The following is a 27681-nucleotide window of genomic DNA, read 5'->3' on the forward strand; positions in this document are numbered from 1 at the left end:
CTGGGGCTGGAATGACGACATTCTCTTTTTCCCGGGCTATGAGAGCCTATGGACGACGTGGGAAGTGTCACGTTAGAGCAGAGATCCTTAGTAAATGATAGAGATGGCAAAGAAGTTCCAGAAATGGTCAGACAGGCCACTTCCTGTAAAGGAATCTCTCAGGTTTTGACCTGCCATTTGAGTTCTGTTATACTCACAGACACCATTCAAACAGTTTTAGAAAATTTAGGGTGTTTTCTATCCATATGTAATAAGTATATGCATATTCTAGTTACTGAGTAGGAGTGGTAACCAGATTAAATCGGGTATGTTTTTTATCCAGCCGTGTCAATGCTGCCCCCCTAGCCCTAACAGGTTAATCTAACCACGTTTTACGATTTCAAAAAGGTTTTACGGCGAAAGCATAAATTTAGAGTATGTTAGGACAGTACATTTACAAGAGTTGTGTGTAATGTTTTGTCAAGTCAAAGACAGGGTCACCACAACCATAAAACCAGCTAAAATGATGCACTAACCTTTTACAATCTCCATCAGATGACACTCCTAGGACATTATGTTAGACAATGCATGCATTTTTAGTTCTATCAAGTTCATATTTATATCCAAAAACAGCGTTTTACTATGGCATTGATGTTGAGGAAATCGTTTCCCTCCAATAACCGGCAGTCAAGTCAGCGTCACAAATTAAATAATTAAAATTAGAAAACATTGGTAAAATATTATATTGTCATTTAAAGAATTATAGATTTACATCTCTTGAACGCAATCAACTTGCCAGATTTAAAAATAACCTTACTGGGAAATCACACTTTGCAATAATCTGAGCACTGCGCCCAGAAAAATACGCGTTGCGATACAGACTAGACGTCATGTTGGGGAGATCTAAAATCGAAAATACTATGTAAATAATCCATTACCTTTGATTCTCTTCATCAGATGTCACTTCCAGGTATCACAGGTCCATAACGAATGTAGTTTTGTTCAAAAAAGCTCATCATTTATGTCCAAAAATCTCCGTCTCGTTAGCACATGATGTAAGCCAGCCGGACTTCTCGTCATGAACGAGGGGAAAAAATATATTTCCGTTCGTTCAAACATGTCAAACGTTGTATAGCATAAATCATTAGGGCCTTTTTTAACCAGAACATGAATAATATTCAAGGTGGACGAATGCATACTCTTTTATAACGTATTGGAACGAGGGTACCCAACATGAACTCGCGCGCCAGGTGTCTAATGGGACATCATCATTCCATGGCTCTTGTTCGGTCAGATCTCCCTCCAGAAGACTCAAAACACTTTGTAAAGGCTGGTGACATCTAGTGGAAGCAATAGGAAGTGCCAAAATATTCCTAAGCCCCTGTGTTTTTCAATGGGATAGGTTTAAAGTCAATACAACACATCAGGTATCCACTTCCTGTCAGAAAATGTCTCAGGGTTTTGCCTGCCAAATGAGTTCTGTTATACTCACAGACACCATTCAAACAGTTTTAGAAACTTTAGAGTGTTTTCTATCCATATATAATAAGTATATGCATATTCTAGTTACTGGGTAGGATTAGTAACCAGATTAAATCGGGTACATTTTTTTTATCCAGACGTGCAAATGCTGCCCCCTAGACCCAACAGGTTAAACAGCGTTTGACATGCTTCTAAGTAAGGTAATGGAATATTTTGAATTTTTTTGTCTCAAAAAGCGCTCGCACGTTATCCTTCAGAGAGTGACCTGAATGCACGAACAAAACGGAGGTATTTGGATATAACTATGGATTATTTGGAACCAAAACAACATTTGTTGTTGAAGTAGAAGTCCTGGGAGTGCATTCTGATGAAGAACAGCAAAGGTAATCCAATTTTTCTAATAGTAATTCTGAGTTTAGTTGACCCCGAAGTTGGCGGATGTCAAAATAGCTAGCCGTGATGGCCGAGCTATGTACTCAGAATATTGCAAAATGTGCTTTCGCCGAAAAGGTATTTTAAAATCGGACATGGCAATTGCATGAAGGAGTTCTGTATCTATAATTCTTAAAGTAATTGTTATGTATTTTGTCAACGTTTATCATGAGTAATTTAGTAAATTCACCGGAAGTTTTTGGTGGATACGCTAGTTCTGAACATCACATGCTAATGTAAAAAGCAGTTTTTGAAATAAATATGAACTTGATTGAACAAAACATGCATGTATTGTATAATATAATGTCCTAGGAGTGTCATCTGATGAAGATCATCAAAGGTTAGTGCTGCATTTAGCTGTGGTTTGGGTTTATGTGACATATATGCTTGCTTGGAAAATGGCTGTGTGATTAATTGTGTCTATGTACTCTCCTAACATAATGTAATGTTTTGCTTTCGCTGTAAAGCCTTTTGGAAATCAGACAACGTGGTTTGATTCAGGAGAATTGTATCTATAAAATGGTGTAAAATAGTACTATGTTTGAGAACTTAGAATTATGACATTTTGTGGTTTTAAATGTGGCGCTCTGATTTTTCACTGGCTGTTGAATAGTGTGGGACGATTTCTTCCCACCTCCCCTAGAGAGGTTAACCAATACATCAACCAATACATAACGTAATAAGTCAACCAACCAATACATCAATCAACCAATCAACACATCAACCAACCAATACATAATTCAGCTAATTCATCACTCAACCAATCACCAAACAATACAACAATCAATACATCAATTAATAAGTATATCAACCAATGCATCAATCAATACCTCAAACAATAGTTCAACCAACCAACCAATACATCACCCAACCAATACATCAACCAAAATATCAAACAATCCATCAATCAACCAACCAATACATAAATCAACCAATACATCAACCAACCATTACATCAACCAACCAATACATTAATCAACCAACCAATACATCAATCAATACATCCATCAACCAATCAATAATCAACTAACCAACCAATACATCAATCAACCAATATGTCAATCAATCAACCAATACATCAATCAACCAATATGTCAATCAGTCAACCAATACATAAACAAATACATCAATCAAGCAACCTTTACATCAACCAATACATCAATCAACCTATCCATCAATCAGTCAATAGATCAACCAGTCAATACATCAATTAGTCAATACATCAATCCATCAACCAATCAATACATCAACCAGTCAATAAATCAATCAATCCATAATCACAGCATCAGGTATCATCATCTGGCCCCCAGGAGTGTAGTTCTAACTGAGTGGATATTGCTGGGTAGTGTTATAGCAGTAGAGGATGCTGTGTAGTGGGATATTAGTAGAGGATGCTGGGTATTGTAGTGCTATAGCAGAAGTGGATGTTGGGATGTGTAGTGATATAGCAGTAGAGGATGCTGGATAGTGGTATAGCAGTAGAGGATGCTGGGTTCTGGTATAGCAGTAGAGGATGCCGGGTAGTGGTATTGCTGTAGAGGATGCTGGGTAAAGGTATAACAGTAGAGGATGCTGGGTAGTGTAGTGGTAGAGCAGTAGAGGATGCTGGGTAGTGGTACAGGAGTAGAAGATTCTGGGTAGTGGTATAGCAGTAGAGGATGCTGGGTAGTGGTACAGGAATAGAGAATGCTGGGTAGTGTAGTGGTAGAGCAGTAGAGAATGCTGGGTAGTGTAGTGGTATAGCGGTAGAGGATGCTGGGTAGTGTAGTGGTAGAGCAGTAGAGGATGCCTGGTCGTGTAGTGGTATGGCAGTAGAGGTTGCTGGGTAGTGTAGTGGTATAGTAGTAAAGGATGTTGGGTAGTGTAGTTGTATAGCAGTAGAGGATGCTGGGTAGTGCAGTGGTATAGCAATAGAGGATGCTGGGTAGTCGTAGAGCAGTAGAGGATGCTTGGTGGTGTAGTGGTATAGCAGTAGAGGATGCTGGGTAGTGGTAGAGCAGTAGAGGATGCTGGGTAGTGTGATGGTATAGCAGTAGAGGATGCTGGGTAGTGTAGTGGTATAGTGGTAGAGGATGCTGGGTAGTGTAGTGGTAGAGCAGTAGAGGATGCTGGGTAGTGTAGTGGTAGAGCGGTAGAGGATGCTGGGTAGTGTAGTGGTAGAGCGGTAGAGGATGCTGGGTAGTGTAGTGGTAGAGGATGCTGGGTAGTGTAGTGGTATAGCGGTAGAGGATGCTGGGTAGTGTAGTTCTACCTTAACCAGTATGTAAGAGTGGAGGATCATGAGGTTAGTGTGCATCTCAACAGGGATTCTTATCTTCTGTGTCTGCAGCTCAGTGTACATGCTGAACAGCATGTCATGGGCGTTTTCTCCAATGTTAAATTATAGTGAAGTCATCAACACTATGAAATAATACATATGGAATCATGTAGTAAATAAAAAGTGTTAAACAATTCAAGAAATAGTAAATAGTCTCTAGTGTAGTCTAGAGGTGAGTCTCAATAGTCTGGTTTAGTCTAGGGGTGAGTCTCAATAGTCTCTACTGTAGTCTAGAGGTGAGTCTCAATAGTCTCTAGTGTAGTCTGGAGGTTTAAGTAATTATCCGAGCCTGTTCTATCACCTGCTCTACCATTCTTCCCCCCTATTGATACATGGCTCAGCCCATGTATCAATATTGCTGCATTTCTAAACAATGTCTTTGGTAAGATTTGTAAATTATCCTTATGTCAGACCTTCTCTTGTAGGATGCCCCCTTTCATTTTCCACATGTCCAATTCTCCCTGGGGCTTTCATCCTTGGCTATCCTGTAATAATTCTCTGTCAAGTGTCTTATCGTCTTTAAGATTTAACAACTACTTTCAACAAAATTATAATTCTCTTTTCCTAGCGAATTTACCAAATATAAATTAAAATCAAAACTAAAATCCATGCCAATGGAGCCGATAGTCTCTCCATGAATTAACCTCTCTAGGGTAGGGGGGCAGTATTTGCACGGCCGGATAAAAAACGTACCCGATTTAATCTGGTTATTACTACTGCCCAGAAACTAGAATATGCATATAATTATTGGCTTTGGATAGAAAATACCCTAAAGTTTCTAAAACTGTTTGAATGGTGTCTGTGAGTATAACATAACTCATATGGCAGGCAAAAACCTGAGAAGATTCCTTACAGGAAGTGGCCTCTCTGACCATTTCTTGGGCTTCTACACTCTCTTTATTGAAAACTGAGGATCTCTAATGTAATGTGACACTTCCTACGGCTACCATAGGCTCTCAGAAGGCGGCAAAACGCTGAATGATGTCTTTGCAGGCCCTGGCTGAAAAACAGTAGCGCATTTGGATAATGGTCGATCAGAGAACAATGAGACTGAGGCGCGTGCACAAGGCGACACAATGTTTTTATTTTTTCGTCTTTGAACATAAACAGGGTTTCCCGGTCGGAATATTATCGCTTTTTACGAGAAAAATCGCATAAAAATTGATTTTAAACAGCGGTTGACATGCTTCGAAGTACGGTAATGGAATATTTAGAATTTTTTTGTCACGAAAGCGCGTCGGGCGCGTCACCCTTCGTCACCCTTTGGATAGTGTCTTGAACGCATACGAACAAAACAGAGGATATTTGAACTTAACCTCTTACATCTAGACGTTCCGCTAGCGGAACACCTGCTCCATTATCCAATGATGGGCGTGGCGCGAAATACAAACTCCTAAAATACAAAAACTTCCATTTTTCAAACATATGACTATTTCACAGCATTTTAAAGATAAGACTCTCCTTTATCTAACCACACTGTCCGATTTCAAAAAGGCTTTACAACGAAAGCAAAACATTAGATTATGTCAGCAGAGTACCCAGCCAGAAATAATCAGATACCCATTTTTCAAGCTAGCATATAATGTCACAAAAACCTAGAAGACAGCTAAATGCAACACTAACCATTGATGATCTTCATCAGATGACAACCCTAGGACATTATGTTATACAATACATGCATGTTTTGTTCAATCAAGTTCATATTTATATCAAAAACCAGCTTTTTACATTAGCATGTGACGTTCAGAACTAGCATACCCCCCGCAAACTTCTGGGGAATTTGCTAACAATTTACTAAATTACTCACGATAAACGTTCACAAAAAGCATAACAATTATTTTAAGAATTATAGATACAGAACTCCTCTATGCACTCGATATGTCCGATTTTAAAATAGCTTTTTGGTGAAAGCACATTTTGCAATATTCTAAGTACATAGCCCAGCCATCACAGGCTAGCTATTTAGACACCCGGCAAGTTTAGCACTCACCAATATCAGCTTTACTATTATAAAAGTTTCATTACCTTTTGTTGTCTTCGTCAGAATGCACTCCCAGGACTGCTACTTCAATAACAAATGTTGGTTTGGTCCAAAATAATCCATCGTTATATCCGAATAGCGGCGTTTTGTTCGTGCGTCCCAGACACTATCCGAATGGTAAAAGGGTCGCGCGCATGGCGCAATTCGTGACAAAAAAAATCTAAATATTCCATTACCGTACTTGAAGCATGTCAACCGCTGTTTAAAATCCATTTTTATGCCATTTTTCTTGTAAAAAGCGATAATATTCCGACCGGGAATGTCCATTTAGCTAAACAGAGGAAAGAAAACAAAGCTTTCGGTCGACGCGGGCACGAGCCTGAGTCTCACAGTACTGTAACCAGCCACTACCCAAACGCGCTACTTTGTTTCAGCCAGAGCCTGCAAAGCCACGATTCAGCTTTTTACCGCCTTCTGAGACCCTATGGCAGCCGTAGGAAGTGTCACGGGACAGCTAAGATCCTCACTCTTCAATAAACAGAGACAAGAAGAACGACACCTTGTCAGACAGGCCACTTCCTGCCTGAAACCTTGTCAGGTTTTTGCCTGCCAAATGAGTTCTGTTATACTCACAGACACCATTCAAACAGTTTTAGAAACTTTGGAGTGTTTTCTATCCATATGTAATAAGTATATGCATATTCTAGTTACTGGGTAGGAGTGGTAACCAGATTAAATCGGGTATGTTTTTATCCAGCCGTGAAAATACTGCCCCCTAGCCATAACAGGATAACTATGGATTATTTTGAACCAAACCAACATTTGTTATTGAAGTAGAAGTCCTGGGAGTACATTCTGACGAAGAACAGCAAAGGTAATCAAATTTTTCTAATAGTAAATCGGAGTTTGGTGAGGGCCAAACTTGGTGGGTGTCAAATTAGCTAGCCCGTGATGGCTGGGCTATCTACTCAGAATATTGCAAAATGTACTTTTGCCGAAAAGCTATTTTAAAATCGAACATAGGGATTGCATAAAGGAGTTCTGTATCTATAATTCTTAAAATAATTATGTTTTTGTGAACATTTATCGTGAGTAATTTAGTAAATTCACCGTAAGTTTGCGGTGGGTATGCTAGTTCTGAACGTCACATGCTAATGTAAAAAGCTGGTTTTTGATATAAATATGAACTTGATTGAACAAAACATGCATGTATTGTATAACATAATGTCCTAGAAGTGTCATCTGATGAAGATCATCAAAGGTTAGTGCTGCATTTAGCTGTGGTTTGGGTTTATGTGACATTATATGCTAGCTTGAAAAATGGGTGTCTGATTATTTCTGGCTGGGTACTCTGCTGACATAATCTAACTTTTTGCTTTCGTTGTAAAGCCTTTTTGAAATCGGACAGTGTGGTTAGATTAACGAGAGTTGTCTTTAAAATGGTGTAAAATAGTCATATGTTTGAGAAATTGAAGTAATAGCATTTCTAAGGTATTTGAATATCGCGCCACAGGATTCCACTGGCTGTTACGTAGGTGGGACGATTTCGTCCCACCTTCCCTAGAGAGGTTAATATATATGAGCAAAGTATCCACGGGAAAAAACCAATAAACAAAAACGACTAACAGGCTAAGTACATACCAAAGACTAGCAGTGTTAGCACAACCACCCACAAACCCAAGTGACAAACATACTCCTAAATATTTGACTCCCAATCAGGAACAACGATCACCAGCTGTCCCTGATCGGGAGCCACACAGACCCACATAGAAATACAACACCCAGAACACATACACAGACATACTCTGCCACGTCCTGACCAAAACTACACAACAACACCCTCTGCTGGTCAGGACTTTACAGTACTCCCCTAAAGGTGCATACCCCTAATGCACCTAAAAAGAAACCACAAAATCCCCCAAAACCACAACAAAAACAAATACAAATACCCCTAAACAATAAGGGAGGGAAGGGAGGGTGGCTGCCGTCAACGACGGCACTGTGCTACACCCTCCCTCCCCAACCCACCTATCCTGGAGGTGGCTCTGGTTCCGGCCTCCTGCCCTCCAGGTTGTAGGCAGACTCATTGGGGTCCGGGTTGTAGACAGACTCAATCCGTTGTGGATCGTGGGCAGGTTCCCTCATTTCACGCTGTAGGCAGACTCATTCAATATACAGTTAGTCACATTCAGTTCTGGGTCATAGGCAGACTCCCTCGATTCCGGTCCAGGCAGACCCCTTTGGTTCCGGGTCGCAGGCAGTCTCCCTCGGTTCCGGACTAGACACTGTTGCCGGATACTCTGGACTGCACACTGGTGCCGGATACTCTGGACTGCACACTGGTGCCGGATACTCTGGACTGCACACTGGTGCCGGATACTCTGGACTGCACACTGGTGCCGGATACTCTGGACTGCACACTGGTGCCGGGCTCTTGAGGCTGGGCCGACGCACTGGAAGCCTTGCGCGTGGTGCTGGTAGAGGTGGTACCAGGCTGAAGACATGCACCCTAGGGCTAGTGTGAGGAGCGGGAACAGGCTGAATAGGACTAGGCCAACTCATGGGAAGCTTGGTCCGGGTTGCTGGTACTGGTCGTGCCATACTGGAGGTACTCACTTCCGGGATAGCACGAGAGGCGGGAACCGGAAAGACTGGGCCATGGAGGCGCACAGGTGGCCTTGACCGCACCGCCTGCACAACCCGTCCTGGCTGGATGGAACTAGCAGCCCTGTACGAGCGGGGTGCTGGTACAGGGCGAACTGGGCTGTGCAGGGGCCTGATGGTTGCCGTGCGTAGAGCTGGAGTAGGGTAGCCTGGTCCTAGGAGGCGTACCGGCAACCAGATGCGCTGCGCAGGCATCCTCCTACCAGGCTGGATGCCCACTCTAGCACGGCATCTGCGAGGGGCTGGAATGGCACGGAGAACTGAATGTGACTAACTGTATATTGAATGAGTCTGCCTACATTGTGGACCGTGCGTATGGGTGAGATAGTGCGCACCTCAGCAAAACACGGCGCCCTTCACTCCATACGCTCCTCCACATAATCACGGGTAGCTGGCTTATGGCTCTTCCTTGGCCTAGCCAAACTACCCGTGTGCCCCCCCCCCCAAAAGATTTCTTGGGGGTGCCTCTCCGGCTTCCTCGCCAGTCGTGTACCCCGGTAGCGTTCCCAGTCCTCACCAGCCTTTCGCCGTTCCTCCCTATTTCTTTCCACCTGTCTCCATGGAAGGCGATCCTTTCCATCCTGGATCTCCTCCCAAGTGTAGGAGCCTTTTCCCTCCAAGATCTCCTCCCAGGTCCATTTCTCACCATAGTCCATGTACTCAGCGTTCCTCTCCTTGGTCTTGTTTAGGTGGGTGGTTCTGTAATAATTACAGCCGTGTTGAAGAGACCAAACTGCAGCAGGTGAAATGTACATACTCATCTTTTAATATATATGAGCAAAGTATCCATGGGAAAAAAAACAATAAACAAAAACGACTAACAACAGGCTAACAGGCTACGTACATACCAAAGACTAGCAGTGTTAGCACAACCACCCACAAACCCAAGTGACAAACATTCTCCTAAATATTTGACTGCCAATCAGGAACAACGATCACCAGCTGTCCCTGATCAGGAGCCACACAGACCCACATAGAAATACAACACCCAGAACACATACACAGACATACTCGCCACGTCCTGATCAAAACTACACAACAACACCCTCTGCTGGTCAGGACGTGACAGAACTTTATCCACATTTTGTATCCCAGGTTCCAGAACATTCCCTATCAAAAGAATTTCACGTGTTTAATTAAAACTCAGAAACAAAACTTTCAAAATGCCATATGTGTATACCCCTTTAAGATATCCTGTCCCTAGGAATTTTTCCCAAAGAGAGCTAAACATTCCTTTTTCCATAAAATAACCACGAACATTTGGTCATCATTCCTTATCCTCTCTGGGCTAGGCGGGACGAATTCGTCCCACCTACGTAACAGCCACTTTAAGCCTGTGGCGCGATTTACAAAACCTTAAAAATCCTATTACTTCAATTTCTCAAACATATGACTATTTTACAGCTATTTAAAGACAAGACTCTCGTTAATCTAACCACACTGTCCGATTTCAAAAAGGCTTTACAACGAAAGCAAAACATTAGATTATGTCAGCAGAGTACCAAGCCAGAAATAATCAGACACCCATTTTTCAAGCCAGCATATAATGTCACCAAAACCCAGAAGACAGCTAAATGCAGCACTCACCTTTGATGATCTTCATCAGATGACAACCCTAGGACATTATGTTATACAATACATGCATGTTTTGTTCAATCAAGTTCATATTTATATCAAAAAACAGCTTTTACATTAGCATGTGACGTTCAGAACTAGCATACCCCCGCAAACTTCCGGGGAATTCGCTAACATTTTACTAGATTACTCACGATAAACGTTCACAAAAAGCATAACAATTATTTTAAGAATTATAGATACAGACCTCCTCTATGCACTCGATATGTCCGATTTTAAAATAGCTTTTTGGTGAAAGCACATTTTGCAATATTCTAAGTACATAGCCCAGGCATCACGGGCTAGCTATTTAGACACCCGGCAAGTTTAGCACTCACCATAATCATATTTACTATTATAAAAGTTTGATTACCTTTTGTTGTCTTCGTCAGAATGCACTCCCAGGACTGCTACTTCAATAACAAATGTTGGTTTGGTCCAAAATAATCCATCGTTATATCCGAATAGCGGCGTTTTGTTCATGCGTTCCAGACACTATCCGAAATGGTAAAGAAGGGTCGCGCGCATGGCGCAATTCGTGACAAAAAAATTCTAAATATTCCATTACCGTACTTCGAAGCATGTCAACCGCTGTTTAAAATCAATTTTTACACAATTTTTCTCGTAGAAAGCGATAATATTCCGACAGGGAATCTCCTTTTCGGCAAACAGAGGAAAAAAATCACAAAGGCGGGGCGGTCGGGTCACGCGCCTAAGCCCAGTGTCCCTTGATCGGCCACTTGAGAAAGGCGATAATGTGTTTCAGCCTGGGGCTGGGATGACGACATTCTGTTTTTCCCGGGCTCTGAGCGCCTATGGACGACGTAGGAAGTGTCACGTTAGAGCAGAGATCCTTAGTAAAAGATAGAGATGGAAAAGAAGTTCAAGAAATGGTCAGACAGGCCACTTCCTGTAAAGGAATCTCTCAGGTTTTGACCTGCCATTTGAGTTCTGTTATACTCACAGACACCATTCAAACAGTTTTAGAAACTTTAGGGTGTTTTCTATCCATATGTAATAAGTATATGCATATTCTAGTTACTGGGTAGGAGTGGTAACCAGATTAAATCGGGTATGTTTTTTATCCAGCCGTGTCAATACTGCCCCCTAGCCCTAACAGGTTAAACTACACCGATTCAGAAACCCAAACGTTAACTACAAACAAAACCTAATAATAACTCTACTGTACTTCCACAAATCATTAATCATTCGTTTTAAACTTCCTCGATGGTTCTGTGTACTTTAATTGAACATACACTACCCTTGGATACAATACTGTACTTCCAATCTATGAAACCCCCATATTTAACGTACTATTTGACTAATTTGACCCAAGCTTGCTTAAAACCTTAAAACCCCTTCAGTTTGTCTGCAAACCGGCCCATTCTGTTTGCTAGGAATACCCTGCCATTATACACACAACTGTGTTTAATGTGCACCGTCCCTGTAAAAATAAAATTAACTCCACCTGCAATTCACTTTACTGACTTGACATTTTTCCATGCAATGGAAACAGATTATAATGTTAGCTTACATTCACTTCCTGTTCAATTCACTGGTGTTACTAAACAATTGAACCACGAATCAATAACCAGAATTTATCACTAAACTTTTACGATTCCATTATTCAGACCAGAATCGCTTCCAGCCACATATAGTCCAGCGCTCACAACCAACTCTCCTCTTTTAACCCGGAAGGGAAAAACATGACCTCTTTTCAAACAATTTTCTGCCTTACCTCTATCGCAAGATTAAAACCAATGTTACAACTCTATCTCTCTTTCGGCTTCACTCTTATGAAATGTCCAAGACTTTTAAAAATACCATCTATATCGCCAAATTTATAAAATACTTCTTTCAACTCTTTTAGCATAAAAATAAACACCTTTCGGTGGTTACAATTACCCATCCGCTCCTTATAATTCATTAGATTTAGGTAACTGCCTTTTCCTTGATTCCGTCATTCAAATACAACTCCCATTCTCTATATATCCTTTAAGCAGGCCATTTAGACCACAAACAACGTACTTTATCGAAATCCCCTCGCTACTATTTTTGAATGAATCTGTCTTTCAATTTAAACTAAACAAGCTATCAAAACGTTCGGGTTATACCTTAAACAACCACTAACAACCGTATGTTTCCAGGCAAAACATACCAACAGTTGAATGACAATCAGCACCTCAAATTTTAAGCAAACGCTTTTGCTTATATTTCACAATTTCTGTAGTTGTGTCCGACTCGGTCACAATGTTCACAAGGTGTTTTAGAGTCTCTTGCATAATGCCCCGACTTCTGACAGTTGAAACATGTATTTGCCTTATTCCTATCCAATTTTTCATTTCTTTTTTTTCTTGAACACAGTCACCCCGACAGTTACTGTTCGATGCACTACCTCAACCGGTTCACTCTTTTTACAGTCTCCGTGATTATGACCTGCTTTATTGCAGTGTTTACACGGTGCCTCACAATCTCTAGCGAATTGACCCGGTTTGTTATCGTTAAAGCATCTATCTCCCCCTTTCTTTTGACTGTCTCCATCCACTTTTCTCAATAAGTTTGCTAAATCCTGTTCTCCTCTCTGTATCTCTTCCTCTCTACCTCCCTCGGCTCCCTGAGGACCAGCATATGGGGGAGGGGGTAACGGTACGGGCGGCACTTGATGTGGTTGTCTCTGTCTCCCTACCGCCACCTCGTTATCTGGGTTTTCCCGCCACCCCCTGGTCTACCAGGGAGGGGTACAATTTGGGCTTAGGTGGTGTCTCTGTGGTTGACGTGGGAGTCCTCTCCGTCTGAGAGGATTTACTACTCATGTTCATTAAATTACTATCGTAGGTATTCTGCTCCTGCTCACAATCTAGAATTTTAGAAGGAGTATTTGTATGAATCCTGAATTATCTTCTTATTCTATGTGCTTTTTTAAAACTCTGATTCAATTACAATCTGTGTCTACTTGCTATTGATCTCTATGTGTGTGCTGTTTACCGCTATTATCATTAACCTAGAATTTTAGAATAATTATTCGTATGGATCCTGACATATTATTTATATCTCACACGTATACGACTATAAGTTATACTTATTTTCTTGTCGTTTCTTGCAACTTTTGACTGATCAATATATCTATCTCAAACGCAAATAATTATATATTTTTTATTCTATGTGTGTGCTTTTCAAAACTCTGATTCAATTTACTTCTATGTGCATCTCTTACCTACTGGTAATTTCCTCTAGGAAATATAGAATACTTGGTTGCTTTTAAAACATTTTTCTCTACCCAAACTTATAAAGACAGGTCACCAGTTATAAACTCCGTCCGGATATTTCCAGCGTCTAACACCCAAAGTACATTAAAATCCTCTAATCGCTCCCGCCTTTCACTTCCACATCAATCGCTTTTGCCTTTCACTTTCACATCAATTGCTTTTCATCATTTAATGATCACTCATTCATCATTTAATGTAATCATACAGGTGCTATCCCCAAAAACTGAATAAAGCGCACTGACCTTGTTATTTGCAGCTGAGGTTTCAATGTTGGTAAAATCTCGTCACCGCCTCTGTCGCATACCAGTTTGCCACCGGCCTGTAAAGAACCCTCAGCAAGGGGCCAGGTCTTTGATCTACGGATATTTCATCCGCCCGTGCACGGTTTCGGTGTCTTCCCGGACCGACAGAGGCAGATATTGAGATCCGAGCTCGTAGGACCAATTGTCAAAGAAATGTTCTATCCTAATGAATAATTAACAATCAATAAGCCTTGACTAATCCCCAGGGTTTGTAAGACACTAGGTTAATTATTAGGCAAGGACTCAGCTTTCTGCAAAAGTCTGTGCAGTTTATTCGGAGAACGTTCTACCCAACATGCCCAAAGATGTTCATTTTATCTTCTCTCTCCGCTTACGTACACACCTCCACACCAACAGTAGAAAGCCTATGCACACACATACGCACAGACAGTAGGTGAACAGTATCTCTTCCTTGACCTCCCACCACTGTTCCAGCACTGTCTGTTCCTTTCCCCATAGATTAGGAGAACCTTGAAGGCTACTCCCGGTATCTCACACACCCATTTCTAAACTTGATGGGACTAACGTTCAGTACAATGACTTACAGTTTAGTATCTTTGCTACATAACTACTAATTCATAATGGATTATTGATTCATTTACCTTCATTAGATAATTCTCTTATCAGTCTCAATAGTCTAGTGTAGTCTATATGTGAGTCTCACTCGTATCTAGTGTAGTCTAGGGGTGAGTGTCAATAGTATCTAGTGTAGTCTAGGGGTGAGTGTCAATAGTATCTGGTGTAGTCCAGGGGTGAGTGTCAATAGTCTCTAGTGTAGTCTAGGGGTGAGTGTCAATAGTATCTAGTGTTGTGTAGGGGTGAGTCTCAATAGTATCTAGTGTTGTGTAGGGGATTCTCAATAGTACGTTGTCTGTCTTACTAATGCTGCCACTAGATTTGGGTCAGGTGGAACTGCTAGTGAGCATTTTAATTTGGCAGTCTAGTTCGACTATTGAGATGCACCGCAATGAGGAAACAAAACTAGACTATTGAGATGTACCCCTAGAAGGATATTAGACCACACTATTGAGATGTAGCCCTAGAAAGATATTAGACCAAAATATTGAGATTTACCCCTAGAATGATTTTGACATGTCATTATATTCCAGCGCTAATGAAAGAAATGTCATATCTACATTCTTGAGTGTTACGTAATATATTAGATTTAATAATAACAAGACAAGTACAAACCAGGCGAGGCTCTTCAACAGTTTTAAAACATTGTAGTGGTCCACATTTTTGGTGATATGCCCAAAATAACTCAAAGTAAATATCATCCCGGTCCTGGTAAATTTAAATTTAAATATAGTTAATAATTAAAGAGGGAACTATGATCAAATAAAACATTTAAAAATTAAAAATTAAAAATTGTACAATAGGAAAGTTGTTGTTTCTTTTAGTTATTTTCAGTATAAAAATTTGACTGATAAATAGTGTGCAAGTGTGAATACATCATGAATTGATGTCTGTGAGAGCCTATAAGTGTTAAATAATAGTAACTTGAAATAATAGTAATAATAATAATAATTATAATAATAGTAACTTAAAATAATAGTAGTAATAATAATAATAATAATAATAATATCCCTTTATTAATAATACTATAAATATAAATATTAATGAACAAAAACTATGAGAATTCTTAAAGTATTTCACAAATATCATACATGACATCAAAAAGTACATTTAGTTTTGTTTTTGTTTGTATGTAGGGGAATGTACCTAAAATACATATATAATTTTGCCAACTAACACGGTTAAAATGTGTTGTGTACTCTCATGCTTAAGCAGGTAATTCATATTAAAGCTAGAATCCTTAACTGAAACAATAACAAATTCACACCTGCTCTCTGTTTTTGGTAATACAAATGTGACCACTCTCAAATTCATAGAGGAGCTATGGTTGCCAGGACTGACCATACATGATATCAGAATTATAGTTTTAATAATGTTTTAAAGCTATACAGTGTTTGTTTGCATTGTTTAGAAACATTGGAGTAAAACAAGCTTATATTTAGGGTTCTGATGGGGTACGACAGTTGAGCTAAACTCATGAGGCATTCATATGTTATATTCTTCTAGAATCAATGGGTAGATATAATTAATTTATAAGTCAAAAAATGGGTTTAGCAACTAAGGATTCTAGCTTTAAGGCTGTATCTATGAGAGCTGGGAAACCGTTGATTGGTTAAACCAATGCCAGAGCAGCTATGTCCCAGGCTATTAGCTAGCCTAGCAGCTAGCAGAGCCACAGCAGCTATGCCCCAGGCTATTAGCTAGCCTAGCAGCTATCAGAGCCACAGCAGCTATGCCCCAGGCTATTAGCTAGACAGCAGCTGTACCATTAACAGAGCCAAACTGAGAGGCAAGGCAGCCAGAGAGAAGGCAGTGGGTTGGGGAGCACTTCCTGATGTGGTTGATGACCCTGAAAAAGTAGGAAAAACAGAGAAATTGTTCAGTTAATTACAAAAGTGGATTGTCTTTTCATGTTTCTGTTCAAATGTTGACTTTGCTCTTATAGATGTGTATGGTGACAGTGAAACAGGGGCGGACTGGGACCAGAAATTGGCCCTGGCATTTTTAACATATTGGCTCATTTTCCCCCAAATTATTAGCCAGATAATTATAATTTTTACCCCCCCCCGAAAAAAACATGATCATTTGCCCAAAATGCCAGATGGCCAGTCCGCCTCTGGAGATGAATACTTACCAACACTGATGCTGCCTGGTAGAATGTTCAGGGAGGTGGAACTGTTGGTGAGAATTGTCTGTGCGCTGCTTGAGCTGGGAACCGAAGACTGCTTGTCGAACACGAGGGTCATGTCGGTAACTACAGATCCACTCCTACTCAGGAGAAGGAGAGAAAATGGACAACCCTCAGAAATCATCATCATCATCACCAGAATCGTCAAAGTTTTCAAGTTTTAATGTCATGTGACCAAGTGCAGTGAAATGCCTTTTCTTGCAAGCATTAAACCCAACAATGCAGTAATCAATATCAATGTAGTAGTACAAATAACACAAGGTAGAACAGAAACCTAGTCAATCAGTAATGAGAATTCATACACTTACCTGAATGAGTTGACAATGGAACGACGGAAGCCTGGGGTCTTAGCATAAGCCTTGTTCACCTGCGTTGAAAGATAGGATGATCAAAGGATCAATGAAAACAGGGCCCTTGACGGCATTAACAGAAGCTTTGGTTTAATTCTTTCATAGTAAATAGACCTCTCAATAGTATCCTTTTTGACTTGGCATGTACGGCTCACTGATGATAGGGTTTTACAGGAGGCATGTACGGCTCACTGATGATAGGGGTTTACAGGAGGCATGTACGGCTCACTGATGATAGGGGGTTTACAGGAGGCATGTACAGGCTCACTGATGATAGGGGTTTACAGGAGGATTGTACAAGTCTAAAAGGGACACTTACATTTATGTATGTAACCTTTATTTAACTAGGCAAGTCAGTTAAGAACAAACTCTTATTTACATTGACGGCCTACCCCCCCCAACCAAACCCTAACCAGGACGACACTGGGCCAATTGTGCACCGCCCTATGGGACTCCCAATCAGGGCCGGTTACGATACAGCCTGGAATCGAACCAGCGTCTGTAGTGACGCCTCTAGCACTGAGATGCAGTGCCTTAGACCGCTGTGATATAGACTGGAATCGAACCAGGGTCTGTAGTGGCGCCTCTAGCACTGAGATGCAGTGCCTTAGACCGCTGTGATACAGCCCGGAATCGAACCAGGGTCTGTAGTGACGCCTCTAGCACTGAGATGCAGTGCCTTAAACCGCTGCCCTATGATTGTCCCAAAAATGGATTGTCGTAAAAAGTAAAACAAGTGTCAAACAGCCTTCCTCCCAAGGAGGTTTCTGTGTGAGAATTGCCAGAACAATCTGAGCTACCAAAAATGTTTTCCACCTACGCTGGCGTGGAATTGCCCTGATACTTACGTTAGTGACCACGTTGGTAGACAGAGTCTTGAATGCTGAAGAGGACGGGTTGGAAAGATCTGAGTTGAACGTCTGGTTGAGACTGAACCGAAGACTCAGGATTCCTTCACTAGAAGATGGAGGGTCAGTTGATGCGACAGCAGCAGTGGTGGTGGTGGTGGGGACAGCTGCTGCAGGAGTGGTGGTTGTGACAGCTGCTGCAGGAGTGGTGGATGTGACAGCTGCTGCAGGAGTGGTGGTGGTAACAGCTGCTGCAGGAGTGGTGGTGGTGACAGCTGCTGCAGGAGTGGTGGTGGTAACAGCTGCTGCAGGAGTGGTTGTGGCAACATCTGCAAAAAAAAACACATTAAACAGGGCCACTGGAATGAAAATGGACCAGCCCATCTGGTCATTTGCCCAAAATGCCAGATGGCCAGTCCGCCTCTGGAGATGAATACTTACCAACCCTGATGCTGCCTGGTAGAATGTTCAGGGAGGTGGAACTGTTGGTGAGAATTGTCTGTGCGGTGCTTGAGCTGGGAACCGAAGACTGCTTGTCGAACACGAGGGTCATGTTGGTAACTACAGATCCATTCCTACTCAGGAGAAGGAGAGGAAATGGACAACCCTCAGAAATCATCATCATCATCACCAGAATCGTCAAAGTTTTCAAGTTTTAATGTCATGTGCCCAAGTGCAGTGAAATGGCTTTTCTTGCAAGCATTAAACCCAACAATGCAGTAATCAATATCAATGTAGTAGTACAAATAACACAAGGTAGAACAGAAACCTAGTCAATCAGTAATGAGAATTCATACACTTACCTGAATGAGTTGACAATAGAACGATTGAAGCCTGGGGTCTTAGCATAAACCTTGTTCACCTGCGTTGAAAGATAGGATGATCAAATGTTCAATGAAAACAGGGCCCTTGACGGCATTAACAGAATCTTTGGTTTAATTCTTTCATAGTAAATAGACCTCTCAATAGTATCCTTTTTGACTTGGCATGTACGGCTCACTGATGATAGGGGTTTACAGGAGGCATGTACGGCTCACTGATGATAGGGGTTTACAGGAGGCTTGTACAGGCTCACTGATGATAGGGTTTTACAGGAGGATTGTACAAGTCTAAAAGGGACACTTACATTTATGAATGTAACCTTTATTTAACTAGGCAAGTCAGTTTTAAGAACAAACTCTTATTTACATTGATGGCCTATCCCCCAACCAAACCCTAACCAGGACGACGCTGGGCCAATTGTGCACCGCCCTATGGGACTCCCAATCAGGGCCGGTTACGATACAGCCTGGAATCGAACCAGGGTCTGTAGTGACTCCTCTAGCATTGAGATGCAGTGCCTTAGACCGCTGTGATATAGACTGGAATCGAACCAGGGTCTGTAGTGGCGCCTCTAGCACTGAGATGCAGTGCCTTAGACCGCTGTGATACAGCCCGGAATCGAACCAGGGTCTGTAGTGACGCCTCTAGCACTGAGATGCAGTGCCTTAGACCGCTGCCCTATGATTGTCCCAAAAATGGATTGTCGTAAAAAGTAAAACAAGTGTCAAACAGCCTTCCTCCCAAGGAGGTTTCTGTGTGAGAATTGCCAGAACAATCTGAGCTACCAGAAATGTTTTCCACCTACGCTGGCGTGGAATTACCCTGATACTTACATTAGTGACCACGTTGGCAGACAGAGTCTTGAACTCTGAAGATGACCGGTTGGAAAGATTTGAGTTGAATGGCTGGTGGAGACTGAACCGAAGACTCAGGATTCCTTCACTAGAAGATGGAGGGTCAGTTGATGCGACAGCAGGAGTGGTGGTGGTAACAGCTGCTGCAGGAGTGGTGGTTGTGACAGCTGCTGCAGGAGTGGTGGTTGTGACAGCTGCTGCAGGAGTGGTGGTGGTGACAGCTGCTGCAGGAGTGGTGGTGGTAACAGCTGCTGCAGGAGTGGTGGTGGTAACAGCTGCTGCAGGAGTGGTTGTGGCAACATCTGCAAAAAAACACATTAAACAGGGCCACTGGAATGAAAATGGACCAGCCCATCTGGTCATTTGCCCAAAATGCCAGATGGCCAGTCCGCCTCTGGAGATGAATACTTACCAACCCTGATGCTGCCTGGTAGAATGTTCAGGGAGGTGGAACTGTTGGTGAGAATTGTCTGTGCGGTGCTTGAGCTGGGAACCGAAGACTGCTTGTCGAACACGAGGGTCATGTCGGTAACTACAGATCCATTCCTACTCAGGAGAAGGAGAGGAAATGGACAACCCTCAGAAATCATCATCATCATCACCAGAATCGTCAAAGTTTTCAAGTTTTAATGTCATGTGCCCAAGTGCAGTGAAATGGCTTTTCTTGCAAGCATTAAACCCAACAATGCAGTAATCAATATCAGTGTAGTAGTACAAATAACATAAGGTAGAACAGAAACCTAGTCAATCAGTAATGAGAATTCATACACTTACCTGAATGAGTTGACAATAGAACGATTGAATCCTGGCGTCCCAGCATAAACCTTGTTCACCTGCGTTGAAAGATAGGATGATCAAAGGTTCAATGAAAACAGGGCCCTTGACGGCATTAACAGAAGCTTTGGTTTAATTATTTCATAGTAAATAGACCTCTCAATAGTATCCTTTTTGACTTGGCATGTACGGCTCACTGATGATAGGGGTTTACAGGAGGCATGTACGGCTCACTGATGATAGGGGTTTACAGGAGGCTTGTACAGGCTCACTGATGATAGGGTTTTACAGGAGGATTGTACAAGTCTAAAAGGGACACTTACATTTATGAATGTAACCTTTATTTAACTAGGCAAGTCAGTTTTAAGAACAAACTCTTATTTACATTGATGGCCTACCCCCCCAACCAAACCCTAACCAGGACGACGCTGGGCCAATTGTGCACCGCCCTATGGGACTCCCAATCAGGGCCGGTTACGATACAGCCTGGAATCGAACCAGCGTCTGTAGTGACGCCTCTAGCACTGAGATGCAGTGCCTTAGACCGCTGTGATATAGACTGGAATCGAACCAGGGTCTGTAGTGGCGCCTCTAGCACTGAGATGCAGTGCCTTAGACCGCTGTGATACAGCCCGGAATGGAACCAGGGTCTGTAGTGATGCCTCTAGCACTGAGATGCAGTGCCTTAGACCGCTGCCCTATGATTGTCCCAAAAATGGATTGTCGTAAAAAAGTAAAACAAGTGTCAAACAGCCTTCCTCCCAAGGAGGTTTCTGTGTGAGAATTGCCAGAACAATCTGAGCTACCAAAAATGTTTTCCACCTACGCTGGCGTGGAATTGCCCTGATACTTACATTAGTGACCACGTTGGCAGACAGAGTCTTGAACTCTGAAGATGACCGGTTGGAAAGATTTGAGTTGAATGGCTGGTGGAGACTGAACCGAAGACCCAGGGTTCCTTCACTAGAAGATGGAGGGTCAGTTGATGCGACAGCAGGAGTGGTGGTGGTAACAGCTGCTGCAGGAGTGGTGGTTGTGACAGCTGCTGCAGGAGTGGTGGTTGTGACAGCTGCTGCAGGAGTGGTGGTGGTAACAGCTGCTGCAGGAGTGGTGGTGGTAACAGCTGCTGCAGGAGTGGTTGTGGCAACATCTGCAAAAAAAAACACATTAAACAGGGCCACTGGAATGAAAATGGACCCGCCCATCTGGGCATTTACCCAAAATGCCAGATGGCTAGTCCGCCCCTGGAGATGAATACTTACCGAAACTGATGGTGCCTGGTATAATGCCCAGGGAGGTGGGACTGTTGGTGAGAATTGCCTGTGCGCTGCTTGAGCTGGGAACCGAAGTCTGCTTGTCGAACACGAGGGTCATGTCGGTAACTACAGATCCATTCCTACTCAGGAGAAGGAGAGGAAATGGACAACCCTCAGAAATCATCATCACCAGAATCGTCAAAGTTTTCAAGTTTTAATGTCATGTGCACAAGTGCATTGAAATGCCTTTTCTAGCAAGCTTTAAACCCAACAATGCAGTAATCAATATCAATGTAGTAGTACAAATAACACAAGGTAGAACAAAAACCTAGTCAATCAGTAATGAGAATTCATACACTTACCTGAATGAGTTGACAATAGAACGATTGAAGCCTGGGGTCTTAGCATAAACCTTGTTCACCTGCGTTGAAAGATAGGATGATCAAAGGTTCAATGAAAACAGGGCCCTTGACGGCATTAACAGAAGCTTTGGTTTAATTCTTTCATAGTAAATAGACCTCTCAATAGTATCCTTTTTGACTTGGCATGTACGGCTCACTGATGATAGGGTTTTACAGGAGGCATGTACGGCTCACTGATGATACGGTTTTACAGGAGGCATGTACGGCTCACTGATGATAGGGGTTTACAGGAGGCATGTACGGCTCACTGATGATAGGGTTTTACAGGAGGCATGTACGGCTCACTGATGATAGAGGTTTACAGGAGGAATGTACGGCTCACTGATGATAGGGGTTTACAGGAGGCATGTACAGGCTCACTGATGATAGGGTTTTACAGGAGGATTGTACAAGTCTAAAAGGGACACTTACATTTATGAATGTAACCTTTATTTAACTAGGCAAGTCAGTTAAGAACAATCTCTTATTTACATTGATGGCCTACCCCCCCAACCAAACCCTAACCAGGACGACGCTGGGCCAATTGTGCACCGCCCTATGGGACTCCCAATCAGGGCCGGTTACGATACAGCCTGGAATCGAACCAGGGTCTGTAGTGACTCTTCTAGCATTGAGATGCAGTGCCTTAGACCGCTGTGATATAGACTGGAATCGAACCAGGGTCTGTAGTGGCGCCTCTAGCACTGAGATGCAGTGCCTTAGACCGCTGTGATACAGCCCGGAGTCGAACCAGGGTCTGTAGTGGCGCCTCTAGCACTGAGATGCAGTGACTTAGAGCTCTGCCCGCGATTTTCCCCCCAAAACGGTTTGTCATACAAAAATAAAACATGTGTCAAACAGCCTTCCTCACAATGAAGTTTCAGTGTGAGAATTTCCAGATCAATCTGAGCTACCAGAAATAATTTCCTACCTACGCTGGCATGGAAATGCCCTGATACTTACTTCAGATTGCACTTTGAAAGCCAGAGTCTTGAACTCTGAAGAGGACGGGTTGGAAAGATTTGAGTTGAACGTCTGGTTGAGACTGAACTGAAGACCCAGGGTTCCTTCACTAGAAGATGGAGGGTCAGTTGATGCGACAGCAGGAGTGGTGGTGGTGGTGGTAACAGCTGCTGCAGGAGTGGTGGTTGTGACAGCTGCTGCAGGAGTAGTGGTTGTGACAGCTGCTGCAGGAGTGGTGGTGGTGACAGCTGCTGCAGGAGTGATGGTGGTAACAGCTGCTGCAGGAGTGGTGGTGGTGACAGCTGCTGCAGGAGTGGTGGTGGTGACAGCTGCTGCAGGAGTAGTGGTGGTGACAGCTGCTGCAGGAGTGGTGGTGGTGACAGCTGCTGCAGGAGTGGTGGTGGTGGTGACAGCTGCTGCAGGAGTGGTGGTGGTAACAGCTGCTGCAGGAGTGGTGGTGGAAACAGCTGCTGCAGGAGTGGTGGTGGTGACAGCTGCTACAGGAGTGGTGGTGGTAACAGCTGCTGCAGGAGTGGTGGTGGTAACAGCTGCTGCAGGAGTAGTGGTGGTGACAGCTGCTGCAGGAGTGGTGGTGGTGACAGCTGCTGCAGGAGTTGTGGTGACAGCTGCTGCAGGAGTTGTGGTGGTGACAGCTGCAGCAGGAGTGGTGGTGGTAACAGCTGCTGCAGGAGTGGTGGTGGTAACAGCTGCTGCAGGAGTGGTGGTGGAAACAGCTGCTGCAGGAGTGGTGGTGGTGACAGCTGCTACAGGAGTGGTGGTGGTAACAGCTGCTGCAGGAGTGGTGGTGGTAACAGCTGCTGCTGGAGTGGTGGTGGTAACTGCTGCTGCAGGAGTGGTGGTGGTGACAGCTGCTGCAGGAGTGGTGGTGGTGACAGCTGCTGCAGGAGTAGTGGTGGTGACAGCTGCTGCAGGAGTGGTGGTGGTGACAGCTGCTGCAGGAGTAGTGGTGGTGACAGCTGCTGCAGGAGTGGTGGTGGTAACAGCTGCTGCAGGAGTGGTGGTGGTAACAGCTGCTGCAGGAGTGGTGGTGGAAACAGCTGCTGCAGGAGTGGTGGTGGTGACAGCTGCTACAGGAGTGGTGGTGGTAACAGCTGCTGCAGGAGTGGTGGTGGTAACAGCTGCTGCAGGAGTAGTGGTGGTGACAGCTGCTGCAGGAGTAGTGGTGGTGACAGCTGCTGCAGGAGTGGTGGTGGTGACAGCTGCTGCAGGAGTTGTGGTGACAGCTGCAGCAGGAGTTGTGGTGGTGACAGCTGCAGCAGGAGTGGTGGTGGTAACAGCTGCTGCAGGAGTAGTGGTGGTGACAGCTGCTGCAGGAGTGGTGGTGGTGACAGCTGCTGCAGGAGTAGTGGTGCTAACAGCTGCTGCAGGAGTGGTGGTGGTAACAGCTGCTGCAGGAGTGGTGGTGGTAACTGCTGCTGCAGGAGTGGTGATGGTGACAGCTGCTGCAGGAGTGGTGGTGGTGACAGCTGCTGCAGGAGTAGTGGTGGTGACAGCTGCTGCAGGAGTGGTGGTGGTGACAGCTGCTGCAGGAGTAGTGGTGGTGACAGCTGCTGCAGGAGTGGTGGTGGTAACAGCTGCTGCAGGAGTGGTGGTGGTAACAGCTGCTGCAGGAGTGGTGGTGGAAACAGCTGCTGCAGGAGTGGTGGTGGTGACAGCTGCTACAGGAGTGGTGGTGGTAACAGCTGCTGCAGGAGTGGTGGTGGTAACAGCTGCTGCAGGAGTAGTGGTGGTGACAGCTGCTGCAGGAGTGGTGGTGGTGACAGCTGCTGCAGGAGTTGTGGTGACAGCTGCTGCAGGTGTTGTGGTGGTGACAGCTGCAGCAGGAGTGGTGGTGGTAACAGCTGCTGCAGGAGTGGTGGTGGTAACAGCTGCTGCAGGAGTGGTGGTGGTAACTGCTGCTGCAGGAGTGGTGGTGGTGACAGCTGCTGCAGGAGTGGTGGTGGTGACAGCTGCTGCAGGAGTAGTGGTGGTGACAGCTGCTGCAGGAGTGGTGGTGGTGACAGCTGCTGCAGGAGTAGTGGTGGTGACCGCTGCTGCAGGAGTAGTGGTGGTGACAGCTGCTGCAGGAGAGGTGGTGGTGACAGCTGCTGCAGGAGTGGTGGTGGTGACAGCTGCTGCAGGAGTAGTGGTGGTGACAGCTGCTGCAGGTGTGGTGGTGACAGCTGCTGCAGGTGCGGTGGTGACAGCTGCTGCAGGAGTGGTGGTGGTAACAGCTGCTGCAGGAGTGGTGGTGGTGACAGCTGCTGCAGGAGTAGTGGTGGTGACAGCTGCTGCAGGAGTGGTGGTGGTGACAGCTGCTGCAGGAGTAGTGGTGGTGACAGCTGCTGCAGGAGTGGTGGTGGTAACAGCTGCTGCAGGAGTGGTGGTGGTAACAGCTGCTGCAGGAGTGGTGGTGGAAACAGCTGCTGCAGGAGTGGTGGTGGTGACAGCTGCTACAGGAGTGGTGGTGGTAACAGCTGCTGCAGGAGTGGTGGTGGTAACAGCTGCTGCAGGAGTAGTGGTGGTGACAGCTGCTGCAGGAGTGGTGGTGGTGACAGCTGCTGCAGGAGTTGTGGTGACAGCTGCTGCAGGTGTTGTGGTGGTGACAGCTGCAGCAGGAGTGGTGGTGGTAACAGCTGCTGCAGGAGTGGTGGTGGTAACAGCTGCTGCAGGAGTGGTGGTGGTAACTGCTGCTGCAGGAGTGGTGGTGGTGACAGCTGCTGCAGGAGTGGTGGTGGTGACAGCTGCTGCAGGAGTAGTGGTGGTGACAGCTGCTGCAGGAGTGGTGGTGGTGACAGCTGCTGCAGGAGTAGTGGTGGTGACCGCTGCTGCAGGAGTAGTGGTGGTGACAGCTGCTGCAGGAGAGGTGGTGGTGACAGCTGCTGCAGGAGTGGTGGTGGTGACAGCTGCTGCAGGAGTAGTGGTGGTGACAGCTGCTGCAGGTGTGGTGGTGACAGCTGCTGCAGGTGCGGTGGTGACAGCTGCTGCAGGAGTGGTGGTGGTAACAGCTGCTGCAGGAGTAGTGGTGGTAACAGCTGCTGCAGGAGTAGTGGTGGTGACAGCTGCTGCAGGAGTGATGGTGGTAACAGCTGCTGCAGGAGTGGTGGTGGTAACAGCTGCTGCAGGAGTGGTGGTGGTAACAGCTTCTGCAGGAGTGGTGGTGGTAACAGCTGCTGCAGGAGTGGTGGTGGAAACAGCTGCTGCAGGAGTGGTGGTGGTGAGAGCTGCTACAGGAGTGGTGGTGGTAACAGCTGCTGCAGGAGTGGTGGTGGTAACAGCTGCTGCAGGAGTAGTGGTGGTGACAGCTGCTGCAGGAGTGGTGGTGATGACAGCTGCTGCAGGAGTTGTGGTGACAGCTGCTGCAGGAGTGGTGGTGGTGACAGCTGCTGCAGGAGTGGTGGTGGTAACAGCTGCTGCAGGAGTGGTGGTGGTAACAGCTGCTGCAGGACTGGTGGTGGTGACAGCTGCTGCAGGAGTTGTGGTGGTAACAGCTGCTGCAGGAGTGGTGGTGGTAACAGCTGCTGCAGGAGTAGTGGTGGTGACAGCTGCTGCAGGAGTGGTGGTGGTGACAGCTGCTGCAGGAGTTGTGGTGACAGCTGCTGCAGGATTGGTGGTGGTGACAGCTACTGCAGGAGTGGTGGTGGTGACAGCTGCAGCAGGAGTGGTGGTGGTAACAGCTGCTGCAGGAGTGGTGGTGGTAACAGCTGCTGCATGAGTGGTGGTGGTGACAGCTGCTGCAGGAGTTGTGGTGGTAATAGCTGCAACAGGAATGGTGGTGGTAACAGCTGCTGCAGGAGTGGTGGTGGTGACAGCTGCTGCAGGAGTGGTGGTGGTAACAGCTGCTGCAGGAGTGGTGGTGGTGACAGCTGCTGCAGGAGTGGTGGTGGTGACAGCTGCTGCAGGAGTGGTGGTGGTAACAGCTGCTGCAGGAGTTGTGGTGGTAACAGCTGCTGCAGGAGTGGTGGTGGTGACAGCTGCTGCAGGAGTGGTGGTTGTGACAGCTGCTGCAGGAGTGGTGGTTGTGACAGCTGCTGCAGGAGTGGTGGTGGTAACAGCTGCTGCAGGAGTTGTGGTGGTAACAGCTGCTGCAGGAGTGGTGGTGGTGACAGCTGCTGCAGGAGTGGTGGTGGTGACAGCTGCTGCAGGAGTGGTGGTGATAACAGCTGCTGCAGGAGTGGTGGTGGTAACAGCTGCTGCAGGAGTGGTGGTGGTGACAGCTGCTGCAGGAGTGGTGGTGGTGACAGTTGCTGCAGGAGTGGTGGTGGTGACAGCTGCTGCAGGAGTAGTGGTGGTGACAGCTGCTGCAGGAGTGGTGGTGGTGACAGCTGCTGCAGGAGTAGTGGTGGTGACAGCTGCTGCAGGAGTAGTGGTGGTGACAGCTGCTGCAGGAGTGGTGGTGGTGACAGCTGCTGCAGGAGTGGTGGTGGTGACAGCTGCTGCAGGAGTAGTGGTGGTGACAGCTGCTGCAGGAGTAGTGGTGGTGACAGCTGCTGCAGGTGTGGTGGTGACAGCTGCTGCAGGAGTGGTGGTGGTAACAGCTGCTGCAGGAGTGGTGGTGGTGACAGCTGCTGCAGGAGTGGTGGTGGTAACAGCTGCTGCAGGAGTAGTGGTG

General features: G+C 45.2%; 1 protein-coding gene across 4 annotated transcripts in view; it reads right to left on the reverse strand.

Annotated features, from left to right (window-relative positions):
* LOC123732923 (integumentary mucin C.1) overlaps positions 1 to 23417 on the reverse strand; it is a 56985-nt gene extending 33568 nt beyond the window's left edge. For 2 of the 4 annotated variants that reach the window (XM_045712243.1, XM_045712240.1), the window contains exons 1-7: positions 23070 to 23417; positions 22068 to 22126; positions 21712 to 21845; positions 21304 to 21599; positions 20450 to 20508; positions 20088 to 20221; positions 19655 to 19977 (exon numbers count right to left, since the gene is read on the reverse strand). In XM_045712243.1, the coding sequence (XP_045568199.1) occupies positions 19655 to 19977; positions 20088 to 20221; positions 20450 to 20508; positions 21304 to 21599; positions 21712 to 21823 (924 nt within the window). In that variant the 5' untranslated portion in view covers positions 21824 to 21845; positions 22068 to 22126; positions 23070 to 23417. Of the gene's footprint in view, positions 1 to 15177; positions 16463 to 16747; positions 16882 to 17109; positions 17169 to 17999; positions 18329 to 18440; positions 18575 to 18802; positions 18862 to 19654; positions 19978 to 20087; positions 20222 to 20449; positions 20509 to 21303; positions 21600 to 21711; positions 21846 to 22067; positions 22127 to 23069 lie in introns of those variants that run through there. The other 2 variants (XM_045712241.1, XM_045712242.1) reach the window with 2 other exon arrangements.
* Positions 23418 to 27681: the final 4264 nt, after the last annotated feature.

This window comes from Salmo salar, unplaced genomic scaffold, assembly GCF_905237065.1.
Source record: "Salmo salar unplaced genomic scaffold, Ssal_v3.1, whole genome shotgun sequence".
In the NCBI taxonomy this organism is placed as follows: domain Eukaryota; kingdom Metazoa; phylum Chordata; class Actinopteri; order Salmoniformes; family Salmonidae; genus Salmo; species Salmo salar.